This window comes from Podarcis vaucheri (genome assembly GCF_965113315.1).
Source record: "Podarcis vaucheri genome assembly, chromosome: 11".
NCBI lineage: Eukaryota > Metazoa > Chordata > Lepidosauria > Squamata > Lacertidae > Podarcis > Podarcis vaucheri.
In genome coordinates, this window is record NC_138749.1 from 59,397,856 (window position 1) to 59,412,313 (window position 14,458).

General features: G+C 43.6%; 1 protein-coding gene across 8 annotated transcripts in view; it reads right to left on the reverse strand.

The window, feature by feature from the left end:
* The window catches only part of NTRK2 (neurotrophic receptor tyrosine kinase 2), a 180,191-nt gene that overhangs the window by 42,954 nt on the left and 122,779 nt on the right, over positions 1-14,458 (reverse strand). For 7 of the 8 annotated variants that reach the window (XM_082241540.1, XM_082241538.1, XM_082241536.1 and 4 more), the window contains one exon: positions 13,031-13,219. In XM_082241540.1, coding sequence (XP_082097666.1) covers positions 13,031-13,219 — 189 coding nt within the window. The remainder of the gene's footprint in view (positions 1-13,030; positions 13,220-14,458) is intronic. The other variant, XM_082241542.1, reaches the window with a different exon arrangement.

Below are 14,458 nucleotides of genomic sequence, written 5' to 3' on the forward strand. Positions count from 1 at the left end.
TATGCAAATATTTGTGCATGCAGTTATTTATTCCATGACATATTTTTATTTTGCTCTTCCTACGAGGAGTTCAGGACAGAATCCCATCCCTCCCCTGCCATCTTTAATCTGCACAATGCTAAGACAGTGATTATTGCAAGGTCACTCAGTAAGCTTTGTGGGCATGTGGGGATTTGAACCTGCTCCACCTTCGTGTTGTTTAGTCGTTTAGTCGTGTCCAACTCTTCGTGACCCCATGAACCAGAGCATGCTAGGCACTCCTGTCTTCCACTGCCTCTTGCAGTTTGGTCAAACTCATGCTGGTAGCTTTGAGAGCACTGTCCAACCATCTCGTCCTCTGTCGTCCGCTTCTCCTTGTGCCCTCCATCTTTCCCAACATCAGGGTCTTTTCCAGGGAGTCTTCTCTTCTCATGAGGTGGCCAAAGTCTTGGAGCCTCAGCTTCAGGATCTGTCTTTCCAGTGAGCACTCAGGGCTGATTTCCTTCAGAATGGATAGGTTTGTTCTTCTTGCAGTCCATGGGACTCTCAAGAGTCTCCTCCAGCACCATAATTCAAAAGCATCAATTCTTCAGCGATCAGCCTTCTTTATGGTCCAGCTCTCACTTCCATACATTACTATTGGGAAACCATGGCTCCACCTTAGTCTATGTCTAACATCCTAGTCATTGGTCCCATGCTGCGAGTGGAGCATGCAGGAATCGATAGATTATAACACAATATCAAAAGTACCTTTTTTTTGAACTGGACATCTTAAGGCCCTTCTTAAACCATCTGGAAAGGCACCATTCATACCAATCTAATGTGGGTAAACAGGAAACCTTCGTACATGTGCCTCACACAGGTTTTGGCAAATGGTGGGGAGGAAGTCCCATGTGGTTTATAATCCTATCCCTTTCCAAAACACTGTGCGCCCCTCTAGATGTCCCACAGCCACAGGTTTGGAAGCTAGACCTTAAGACTAACCTGTGCTTAGAAGAAAACTGAGCTGGCACCTCTGATTAATCAAGAACCCTTAATTCTGCAGTGTTCTCATAGAACAGGCCTACTGGTTGATCGTGGGGTGTCCGTGGTCGATCCTGGTCAATCTTTGGACTCTCAGCTATTCACCCCCCCCCCAAAAAAAAAAAGCTCAGCAACTCTGGCTCCCTAAGAAAAGCTCAACAACTTTGGTCAATCCATTGGGTAGATCACCACCAGTTTTTTTATAGTGGGAGTAGATCACAGTCTATTGGGGGTTGGACATGCCTGTCATAGTATCGTACACTCTCCTCTAGGTAAAAGAGGCAACAGTATGACTTAGCTGCTCCAGTTCCCAAGAAAAGAAAGTCTCCAGATCACAGTTAATTTGTAGTATTAATCAGATTTCTTCCCACTTTCCCACTTAAGCATTTTAGGTACTGTTAAATTAATTTATATTCATTCATCTTGAGTAGCTATTTACACCCCCCCCCCAAAAAAAAGCTCAGCAACTCTGGCTCCCTAAGAAAAGCTCAACAACTTTGGTCAATCCATTGGGTAGATCACCACCAGTTTTTTTATAGTGGGAGTAGATCACAGTCTATTGGGGGTTGGACATGCCTGTCATAGTATCGTACACTCTCCTCTAGGTAAAAGAGGCAACAGTATGACTTAGCTGCTCCAGTTCCTAAGAAAAGAAAGTCTCCAGATCACAGTTAATTTGTAATATTAATCAGATTTCTTCCCACTTTCCCACTTAAGCATTTTAGGTACTGTTAAATTAATTTATATTCATTCATCTTGAGTAGCCTAGGGGAGCTGCTCACTAAGAAACCACACATGTGCTTCGAAAAAGAGTTGCTTAGCGGCTCAGCCAGCCACCTCAAATTCAGCAAGGGACTGTCCATTACTCTGCATCTGCAGAATGGATGTTAATATAGCCTTGACCCTATGTTATTGGGCGCCATAAACCCCTGTGTGCTTTGTGTTTGTTTATTTAGGGCCAGACTAAAAGTGATGTTTGAGACGCCTCCAAAATCAGCCACCAGGGGATGGGACGATTTGAATCGGGCCATGACATGGGGAGGCTTTAAGAAACACGTCTTGTTGAGCTGTGGCCCTGTTTGAAAGTCACTGAAAAGGATATATCAAGAACTCTGGCCAAAAGTTTCAATATAAGGAATAATTCCTACTCAAGAGTTGAAATGAAAAACGTGTGTATTCTGCTAAGAATAACAGTTTTAAGCTAGTAGTAAATTTAAACACAACGTGTAAGTGCGATAGTTTTAAAGTAATGGTAAGTTTGGATACAACGTTTAAGTACAGAAATAATGTAGTTTCAAATATACAGTGATATAGTGAAATTATTCTTTATTCTGATTTTATATAATGTGGACTCTTTTTGACTGCTATTGAGACTTGTATAAAACAATTGTTGTTCATGTACCTTTGTACTATATCACTATTCAGTCCTGTTTGAAAGTCACCATCACCAAAGTGGCTATTACCTTTAGAATGAAAACCATACAGGGCACAAAATCTCTTTCAAATGTCTTGTGCACATGTACGGAGACTGGAATGTGGCATTCTAAGCATGGTAGGCTTTGCATTTCCCTTATACAGTGGTAGCTCGGGTTACAGACGCTTCAGGTTACAGACTCCGCTAACCCAGAAATAGTACCTCAGGTTAAGAACTTTACCTCAGGATGAGAACAGAAATCGCGAGGCAGCGGGAGGCCCCATTAGCTAAAGTGGTACCTCAGGTTAAGAACAGTTTCAGGTTAAGAACGAATTAAGTGCTTAACCTGAGGTACCACTGTAGACCTGGAAAATGCAACCCCCGTTTGTTCACCTTCTCTGGGTTGTCATCAAGTTCTACACTGTCCATATTTACTGAGCCTGTTAAACATTACTTAGAGCTAGGTAAAGGTAAAGGTACCCCTGTCCGTACGAGCCAGTCGTGACCGACTCTAGGGTTGCGCGCTCATCTCGCTCTCAAGAGGCCGGGAGCCGGCGCCGTCCGAAGACACTTCCGGGTCACGTGGCCAGCATGACAAAGCTGCAACTGGCGAGCCAGCACCAGTGCAGCACACGGAAACGCCATTTACCTTCCCGCTGGAGTGGTACCTATTTATCTACTTGAACTTAAGAGTGCTTTCGAACTGCTAGGTGGGCAGGAGCTGGGACCAAACGACGGGAGCTCACCCCGCCGCGGGGATTTGAACCGCCGACCTTACGATCAGCAGGTCCTAGGCACTGAGGTTTTACCCACATCGCCACCCGCGTCCCACCCTACTTAGAGCTAAGACTTCCTTATTTTAATGGGATTTACACCCAAGTAAGTGCACAGGATTCCAGCCTTAGGGTCCTGTGTGTGAGAGAGTGAGAGAGAGAGATGTGCATTCTGGAATATTTATTTCAGCCATTTTCTCAGGGGCTGATACTAGAAATAGGTGAATATATCAGTTTTGGTTTATTTCATTTTCTCCTTTTTCCAGTCAAGTTCAGTTCTCAATATTTCTGCATCACGAAAATTCATTAGTGTTCTTGGGCAAATTTCTCCTACTATATACATTTTTACATGAAATGTTCCCCAATATACAGTCTTGCAATGCAATTTCACCTAACGTAATGCATTTTTGTATGTTATTCTAACTAATATATATGTATCTAATATATATGTATCTAACTAATGTATATGTATCCTTTAGTATATGCATTTTTGCACATATTATGTAGCTGAAGAACTGCACTGCAAAATTAAAGTGTGAATTTTGAAAGATGGCTGAATTTTAGGTCATACACTAATTCAGTGAGTGTGAATTAGGTACATTCACCTTTAAATGCAAACTGAATCAAATCTCCCCCTTGCCTAGCTGGTACTGAAAGCATGTCTCTAAAGGGCTCCATAATCTCTGAAAGCTCTGAATGGCAACTCTGGACATGTTAAAAAGCATTATTATTCGATTTTCACCCAAACCTTTCCCCCAGTTCAACTCTTATCATCATTCACCCATCTTCCATGGCTTTTTGTTGTTGTTGCAAAATTGGAGGCAGATTCACTTCCTAACCTGCCTGGGAGTCTCTGAGAGAAGTGCCAGGAAGAAGAAAACTTATAATGTGAGTACATTACCTCCTGTTGAAAGCCAGCTAAAAAGATCTGTCATCATTAAGCATGGATGTTGTTAACACCAGCCAGGAAATATATCAACAGAGATGGTAACACTCCCAAATGCCTTCGGTGCTTTAACCCAAATTCTGCAGATATTCTGTCAAAGGGTGTAAGGATGGAATCTATTTAATAGCTTTAATTGCCTAAGATGTGGCATGGCACAGCTGCAAAATATTGTTTTAATTTATGACATCAGCATATTAAACAGCCAAAGACAGGCAGGAATGGGACTGCCTCCCTCCTTTTTCTCTCCACTCTTTTCTAGGTTCCATTCTCTGTTTTGTATCTAAAAGGAGAATGTGGCATATCTGGGTTTTCTTGGTCAGCACCTAAGCAAATGAGAAGCAAGTGACATTTTAAGCATAATACTTCATCCGTCTAAGAAAACACTCCAAAAATCCAGTTTCCCTATACTTCTAAGATAGGCTGGCATCAGAGAAGTTCTATATCAGTAACGTTGGCACTCTTGTGGCTTTAAAGAGCCCATAGAGCCTGAAGAACTGGGGTGGAGTGTTCAGAATCAAAACCTGCATACGCCTTGCTTTACACTGTCTGCACTTTGCCATTCACACACACACACACCTTGTGGCATGCTGGCTTTTGTCAAGGCTGGAGCTAGTTCAGACATGGCGTGAGGGTTAACAGCCTGTCCTTGGGGAGAATCGGAAGAGAGTGCCTAAGGCAGGAATGAGGAACCTGTAGCCTCCAGATCTTGTTGGAGTACACATCCCAAGATTTGGAGCTCAAGTATGTCTGGAGCGTCACCTTCATGGACAGAGCTGTAGCTTCCTGGCAGAAATTTTCACCAATGTCATGGAAGGGTTTTTTTAGCTACTAAATGTGTGTTGTGAATGCATGCATTGAACCTCAGTTGATAAAATGTGTGTATTTTCTCCCCAAAGACAATGTTTCTGTCTCTTTAAAAGCTCCAAAGGGAAACATCACAGTTGGATGCAGCAGTCATATTGCTGTTGTGCTGTATTGTCCATAGATAAATGGTAAAGTAACTGTTTGTATGAATATGACCTCGGTGTGTGAATTATTCCAATGTATTAACTGGTGCAGAGACGCGGGTGACACGGTGGTCTAAACCACAAAGTCTAGGGCTTGCCGATCAGAAGGTCGGAGGTTCGAATCCCCATGATGGGGTGAGCTCCCGTTGCTCGGTCCCTGCTCCTGCCAACCTAGCAGGTCGAAAGCACACCAGTGCAAGTAGATAAATAGGTACTGCTGAGGCGGGAAGGTAAACAGCGTTTCCGTGCACTACTCTGGTTCACCAGAAGCAGCTTAGTCATGCTGGCCACATGACCTGGAAGCTGTACACCAGCTCCCTCGGCCTATAGAGTGAGATGAGCGCGCAACCCCAGAGTTGTCCACGACTGGACCTAACAGTCAGGGGTACCTTTACCTTTACCTATTAACTGGCACAGTGATTTCCCTTGGAGCTGCAATCCAGTGATTTCCCCTGAAGATAAAACTTTACTTCTGAGGGCTTCATGCCGTCCAACTACTAGGCAATGCTATCTAAAAAATATCCTACTGACTTGCCACCTAAAACGTAACTTCCAGCTTTAAAGACTACCATATCGTTCTTTGTTTTTGTTCTCTGCCTTCCAAGGGAACAACATATTCTAATTATAGCTTGGGAAAGAACAACTAAGTAGTCATGGCTAGATTTTATATTCTCAAATGCAGAGAAATAGACTTGGATGCAAGTTATAATCAGGCTTTGCACTGTGAGAGGCTTAATCCAGTTATGTCCAATAGATTGGTGCATTCCAGCTGAAGACTGCTCTAACTGCAGACTTGGGAAGCAAAGAACTTCACCAGTCTCCTCTACTTCCTCCCACCCAATCTTGCATTTCCTCCTGCCTGGTTAAGAGTTCTGCAGAACTCCAAAGCTTGCTTACTATTTTATGACTATTTTATTCTATTGCCCTAAAGTGGATTTTATATTTTCATGTGCTATGCATTGTTCTGTATCTGACTAACACTGCAGAAACGATTCATTAGGAGCAATGGCATTCTTATTTTTACTGCATGCTAGCTTGTCAGCAACAAGGTCATTGAATCAACAATTGCTTTTCCCTCAAGCTAATTTCTGACAAACTTGCCGGAGGCAAGGAACGTAATGCAAGTAAAAACATTTGATTAATGACATGATCACTTGATAATGAATTGAAGCAAAGATGATGTTTGATTGATTTATGAATAATTCTAACTATGTGCTCGTCTTCTTACCAAAAGATTTATGAGAGATTTGAAAGGCAAAACTAAAAATTATACAAATGAATACATTAAGTTGAAGATTAAATGGATTCCCCCCTCCCCCACCACAGCCTGCTGTTATCCTTTGGGCTAACATTGGTTGTTCAGATAAAATTACAAATGGCCGAAGCACTCAAGTTGTATTAACTGATGGTAGAATAGTTTGATCTTTTAACATTTATGCATTGCACGGAACGCAGTCCAAAGATGCTCTTTTGCACAAGAAAACTGGTTCGTGTGGACCCAAAGCACAATGTGCAACCAGGCACAGGAATCTTCACATCTGCCCAATACATTAAAAGCAGAGTCATATCACTTTAAACAGTCATGGCTTCCTCTCAAAAATCTTGGGAAGTGCAATTTGTTAAAGGTGCTGAGAACTGTTAGGAGACCCCAATTCCTACCAGAGACATATGATTCTTAGAGTTCCCTGCAGAGAGGAACTGATTGTCAATCAATTCCGTGAACAGTAGATCTGGGAAAGGAACAGGAGTCTCCTAATAACTCTCTTGGCATGTAGTGAAGATGGGGCTAAATTGGATCCCCAGTCCTTATTTTCCAGGGACGGTCCTGAATTTGCAGAAGCCATCCCAGCTTCAGACTAGATCCCTGAATGGACCCCTGACAGTTGGTAAAGGACCTCTGACAGTTAAGTCCAGTCACGAACCACTCTGGGGTTGCGGTGCTCATCTCACTTTACAAGCCAAGGGAGCCAATGTTTGACCGCAGACAGTTTTTCCAGGTCATGTGGCCAGCATGACTAAGCCACTTCTGGTGAACCAGAGCAGCACATGGAAACGCCATTTACCTTCCCGCCGGAGCGGTACCTATTTATCTACTTGCACTTTGACGTGCTTTCGAACTGCTAGGTTGGCAGGAGCCAGGACCGAGCAACGAAAGCTCACCCCGTCGTGGGGATTCGAACCGCTAACCTTCTGATCGGCAAGCGCTAGGCTCAGTGGTTTAGACCCCAGCGGCACCCATGTTTCCTTAGGATGTCCTTATTTTCATTGGAGAAATGGGAGGGTATGGAATTATAGGACCCCCAAAGCCAAGGAGAAAAGTAACTATTCATCTTTTAGAAGACATCTGAAGGTAGCCCTCTGTAGGGAAGTTTTTTTAAAAAATGTTTAATGTTTTATTATGTTTTTATATATGTTGGAAGCTGTGGCAACCCAGTCAGATGGGTAGCCAATAAAAAATAAAATTACTACTAGTACGACTGCTATGGGATGGGATGTTCTTCTTTTCAAGAGAGAAATGTTGGAGGGTATGCTAAATTGGCTATGCTCTAATGTGGAAATGTGGCCTTTGGCTGAAAAAGGTTCCTTGCTGCTGGTTCCAGACAACTATATGTTGCCAGCTGCAATGGCTAACATAATAGCCGTGTTCCCTCATTCCTCCACAGCGTCACTGAGTACATAAGGGGAATATGACTGAACTTGCTGCTCATGCCGGTAATGCCTTTGTGCGCCTCAAGGCATACAAACAACACCCACATGTTCAGCTGAATGGGTGAAAGGGACTCCTATGTGCCAACAGGAGGAAGCAGTTGTTGGCACCTATCTGACTCGAGAGGCAATGGAGTGTGCCTCCAAGGGTGAAGTCAAGCCACTGGAGAATCACAGCGCCTGCTGTGGCTGCAGAGACCGGCAACTTATAACTGTTGCCTCCCGCGTTGCTTTTGCTGCATTAGCAGCACTGAAGTGACTTCTCCAATGTGCAAGCCTCGGCAGTTGTCTGGAGGTCCTGATGTGGTCCAATGGAAAGCAGAGTAATACTAGCTTGGATGCAGGAGTTTCTGAAAGGAGAGTGCAAGGTGCCATTCAACTATCTCAGGGACTCCACTCTGGATTTGTGTAGGGTTCACTGGCGGAGGAAGGTGGGTGCAGGGGATGCGGTGCGCACCAAGTGTCAGCCGTAAGGGTGGGTGACATCACCGCGCCACCCACCCACCCCACGCTCACTGTGCGGGTCATGTCCCTGGACGCTCGCTGCATAGGCGGCGGGCTGCTAGGGTCGATGCTGCCATGGGCAGCTAACAGTGCCCCCCGACGCTCGCCGCACAGGTGACTAGCGACAACACTCCTGATGCTCGCCGGGCAAGTGGCTAGGGACGCTCACCATGAGGGCCGCTAACAGCACCGTGCCTCACTCTCTGCATGGGCGGCAGGTGGCTAGGGATGCTCACCATGCAGGCAGCTAGCGGTGCCCCCCCCCCCACGTTCACCGTGCGGGCGGGCTAGCCCCGCCCCCCCACACCGCTCCAGGTGCCAGGGCAGGTAGCTCTGCCCCTGGTAGGGTTTACTCCTTAGCCTTTTTCCCCCCAAAGATGTCCTGCCAGGCAGCAAGTAAGTATGCAGTATGTTCTGGGAATTCCATGCAATCCAGAACCGGGACCACACAGGGCTCTTGGCTGCATGGAAACCCCTATGTACACACAACTGAATGCATGCAAGGTCCCATTTCATGAATTTGGCTGAATGCATACGTCTTAGGGTGTGCTCAGAGGCTCATGCGGACATCAGGGGTAGGATCCGCCGGTGCAATCCTGCTCCCTCTCTGTGCATTCATCGAAATGTGTAAACAATAATCAGAATAGGACAATTTCCAGAACAAAATAAATGGTAAATAATAAATGTAGTAGTAGCAACAGTGATAATGGCAATGGAAATTCTGGATTTCAGCCAGAGGGTAATTAATATATTTGACTCAGTGCATTCATCAAGAGGGACTGGAGATTTCATTTATTTGATAATATTGACTGCTTACTTTGTGGAGATGCACTTTTAGCACTTGATTCTAGTCAAAGAGCAGGGCTTCTTGTGACCCTGGAGCTAATAGCACTTGGATGAGCTGGCACCAGCGATCACCAGTACTTTGAAATTTTCTTGGGAATAGATAAGAAGTCAATGAAGTCAGCTCTTGATTTAAAATGGTAGAAGGAAGCCAAAGGTAAAACATAGAACCAACTGATTTGAAACGAAGCCTATTTCATAGCCAGCTGTGCTTAGGGTGGGGTGAAGGTAGGTTCTGGAAAAACCTTTTGACCACAAACTATTTTATATGTGTTTGTTTGTTTGTGCGTGCGTGCGTGTACTAAACTAAGCCTCACATTTCTGGCAGATAGTTCAAACACTTGCAAGTAATTTCGTCCTTTCTGCATTAAGTATTGAGCTCTACTGCTTGGCTTGTCCCAACAGTAATGACAGTAAGAAGTTATATTTCAGCTTTCTTTTGAGCACAGATCAAGAAAGGCAAATTGTCAGAAGAGGCTTCAAAGAGCGGGAGAGTTCACTCCATTTGGAAGCAAACTAAAGCAACACGGAGTTTGCAGAGAAATAGCAGGTGTTTGGTGATATCCGCTGCGTGTTGGACAAAGGAATTATGCAGCGGGATCAGTTAAATTAATTGTGTTGGGCTAAAAACCTGTACAGGCAATATATCACATGAGTAGTTGGGAGGCCAGTCTGGCTGGAAACTGGATGCTGAACGAGATAGTCCTTTGGCCAACCCAGCACAACAATTTCTAATGGCTGTGCAGTCCAGGGGTCAGCAAACTTTTTCAGCAGGGGGCCGGTCCACTGTCCCTCAGACCTTGTGGGGGGCTGGACTGTATTTTTTTTGGGGGGGGGAATGAACGAATTCCTATGCTCCACAAATAACCCAGAGATGCATTTTAAATAAAAGCACACATTCTACTCATGTAAAAACATGCTGATTCCTGGACCGTCTGCAGGCCGGATTTAGAAGGCAATTGGGCCGGATCCTGCCCTTAGTTTGTCTACCCATGGTGTAGTCTTTGAGGACCAGAATCCCTTTGCAATTCTTCTCACTTAATGATATAATTTGCCCTTTTAAACCCACCCCCAATTCCCAATTTTTGGCTTGCTTTGGTTTAGGTGACAGGAAAATGAAGTACATTCTTTGCCCCAAAGAATTCTGGGCCCTGTAGTTTGTTAAGGGTTGCTGGGAATTATAACTCTGTGAGGAATAAACTACAGTGCCCAGAGTTCTTTGAGGAGAGAAATGTGCTTTGAACGTGCTTTATAGTTATTGTATGTGTGCAACCTTAGTTCCTTTAGTTCATGTTAGCTGCCGGTAACCTTTCCCTGGACAAAGGTTCTTCTTCCACAGTACATGATCCAGTTCTGTTGCTGGAGCCTTTATATTTACCATATTAAGAGACCTTACTTCAATGTGGTGGGCTCAATTAAATTACCTTCAGGTTTATTTCATCGCTATTTTTGTGTAATATTAATGGCTATTCCCTGGTGAGTCTATTTGTGTAACATTTCCAACACTTCCTCCCCCCACACCCCATTTCAATTTTGAAATATTAGCAGTCAAGGCATCAGTCAGCAGTAACAGTATCAACGAAAGGGCAAAAGGACAATAAGGGGATATTGCATCTCTCGCCAGAATTTGTAAAACAAATAGAGGGCCCTCCAAATAGCCGTATGAGATGCTTTCAATCTTATGGGGGTCTTCAAGAGTGAGAGTGTAATCTTTAAAAAATTAAACCACTGCCACCCATCCTAACACCTGCAGATTACTTCACTGCAATGCCATTCTAGCAGTTATAATTGGAAATTATAGGTCATTCCAAGGTGAAATGCTGCTCCTCACACCGCAAAGTTTTTGCACACAATGACCTCATATCAAAAATTGCCTTTCCATATTCAGAGCCTCCTTGTAAGTCTGTGACTTCAATTGCTACTCTTATCCATCTACAAGTAGGTAAAGCAGGGAAACCAGGTAGACGTTCTTGATCTTGTTCACCAGCCCATAGAAAAATCTCAAGGGGACAGTTTAATCTGAAGGATAAACCAAAAGGGACAGAGCCCAGCAATGTGTGAAGACTGGAAATGAAAAATTCACCATACATGAGATGGAGATTTACAGGGATATTTAAAAGAGAGAGATGTTAAAACACTCCAGATATAGAATGAATGGGAGTAGGAGCCCTCTGCAGACTTGAAAAGGAGCAGAGAGCCATTCTGAATCACGTAATGTTTAAGGTTTCAAGTACTGGGACCAAATCTCAAATTCTCTGCTGGTTCATTCAAACTTTTGAAGCTAGAGGGTTGGGATGTACAGTGGTATCTTGGTTCTCAAACATAATCCATTCCGGAAGTCAATTCAACTTCCGAAACATTCAAAAACCAAGGCGCGGTTTCCAGTTGGCTGCAGGAGCTTCTTGCACTCAAAATGTTTGAAAACTGGAACACTTACTTCTGGGTTTTCAGCATTCGGGAGCTGATTTTTTCATCAACTAAGCAGTTCGAGAACCAAGGTTCCACTGTATAGAACAAGCCTGCTCTTGACAGGCTAAGATTACCATGGAAGCCAAGAGGTCAACTTTGAGGTCTTCCTTACCAACTCAGCCTGCTAGCTATTTTAATTTTAAATTTAAAAAGTTATTTTTTTGAAGAGAATAGGCTGGAATCTTGAGTTTGTTGCCACTGTTGGGAGCACTGATAAAAGGGGGGAGCAACTAATAATGGGGGGAATTAAAATGATTCCCACAACAGTAATCTACTGTTATGTATAAGGAGCGTCTCCACCCCCATCGCTCTGCCCAGACACTGAGGTCCAGTGCCGAGGGCCTTCTGGTGGTTCCCTCACTGCGAGAAGCCAAGTTACAGGGAACCAGGTAGAGGGCCTTCTCAGTAGTGGCACCCACCCTGTGGAACACCCTCCCACCAGATGTCAAAGAGAAAAACAACTACCAGACCTTTAGAAGACATCTGAAGGCAGCCCTGTTTAGGGAAGCTTTTAATGTTTAATAGACTATTGTATTTTGATATTTTGTTGGAAGCCGCCCAGAGTGGCTGGGGAAACCCAGCCAGTTGGGTGGGGTATCAATAACAAATTATTATTATTATTATTATTATTGATGATGATGATGATGATGATGATACAATCTACGGCCTCATTCTGCTTTTTATGTATTGCTCCAATAATCAACAGAAAGGGTATTAGTGTATTTGCCTTGGCCTCTGTGGCACAATGGTTGGAGTGCTGGACTATGGACTGGGAGACCAGAGTTCAAATCCCCACTCAGCCATGAAGCTCACTAGGTCACCATCTCTTAGCCTAATCTACCTCATGGGGTTCTTGTGGGGATGAACTGGGAAGGAAGAGAACCAGGTATACCACCATACGTTCCTTGGAAGATAAAAGTGGTGTATACATGTAATAAACAAAATAATAAAAACATACACGAGAAACCATTAATTTAATCCAAACATCTCTAAACTTACCTGAAAACGAAACGAAACATTTGCATTACAACTTGACCTTTGGCATTTGGCAGGTTTAGCTTATGCCTCCTTGACATGTATTTAAAACTGTACCAGATTTTGATCTTCAGAGCCTGATGGATTCAAATGCTTGGAGAAATCCACCTGTCCCCATTTCTCCCACCTCAAAAACTCATTTAGGCTGCAGTCCTACTTGCACCATGAGAGAAAGCCCAACTGAACACACAATCTAAACGAAATTAGATTATGGACCATAATCAAAATGAAAAAGTTTAGGACTGCCTTGTTAATTTGCTGTTCGGCTCTCATACACAATTCAGGAGAGGAAAAAGCAGCAGAAGACATATAAACAAACACCTGTACTTACATGTGTCGGGCTTGAGTTGACTATTTGTGATCCCAAAATACTGAGGGTTTTCAATTACGGGAATCTTTGTCATTCCAATAATTACTGCATCCGGTCCGCCCTCGGAAGAAGATGGAGTGTTGCTTCCATTAGAGATGTGATGAAGAGGACTCGCTGAATCGTCGTCATTGCTGATAACTGAAGAAGGACCTAAAGTTAGAAACAAAGATGCCCCTGTAACTTGACATAGTTTTCCCCTCCCTCTATCATTGCTCTGGCCCTCACTTACATACTGTAAGGTTTTGCACAGAGAATGTGGGGAAACAGTTTTAGATCAGGACACCCAGAGGCCTAGCGCCTTAACTTCTGCACCTCCAAGGCAGCAGACCTACTGAAGGTTGAGCTGTGGGGCCTGTTTGCCTACCATTGACCAGGCTGCCTGCCTCCGACCTCAACGGCTGCCACTTCTGGAAGTTGACCTTCTGCACATCACTGTGGCTCTGATCCTAAACGGCCTCGGTCCTGTATACCTGAAGGAGCGTCTCCACCCCCATCGTTCAGCCCGGACACTGAGGTCCAGCTCCAAGGGCCTTCTAGCGGTTCCCTCATTGCAAGAAGTGAGGTTATAGGGAACCAATTGCTTGTTTCTATGGGTACCTTACACGAAATGTTGAGTTCCTTTTACTTGTTACTTTCCATCATATTATTATTATTATTATTATTATTATTATTTTTAAAATAATATTTATTACTTTTCCAAGAAATTTAAACACTAAAAAAAGAAACAATACAATACATTAAGCTAACCAAACCAAACAAAACAATAAAATAAATCAAACAATTTCATTATCCCATCTTTCATTCACTTATTTCCACGACCTCCTCACACCTCCCTTTTTGTATTCCACTTCTGTTAATTATTGCAGCAATTCCTTTCCATCTTCCTCTGTTTTCTATCCTATAATTATCTTAACTCATTCTAACCTTATTTTTTCCTTTAATACTCTATTAATCTATTTATACTCAATTCCTTATAACATTTCTACTAAAGCCATGTAACTTCATTCCAACATTTTTCTAACATTCATTGATTTTACAGTATTTCTGTAAATAATCTTTAATTTTTTTTCCAATCTTCTTCCACCGACTCTTCTCCCTGGCCTCGGATTCTGCCAGTCATTTCAGCCAATTCCATATAGTCCATCAACTTCATCTGCCATACTTTCCATCATGTTAAAAGCTGAGAGGCTCCTCTATAGAGCAACTCCCTGCCCCCACCAGGCCCTTCCAGGATGGGATTAGCTCTTAAGGGGTTAGGGCATACAATAACAACAGCTCTAGAAGAACCCCCAAGCTCTCAGGGGAGTGCTGCACCACTGAGAACAGGCCATCTACCTAACTCCAGGACCTGGAAACCACCCACCAACAATGCCTCCATCTCGCCAGGAT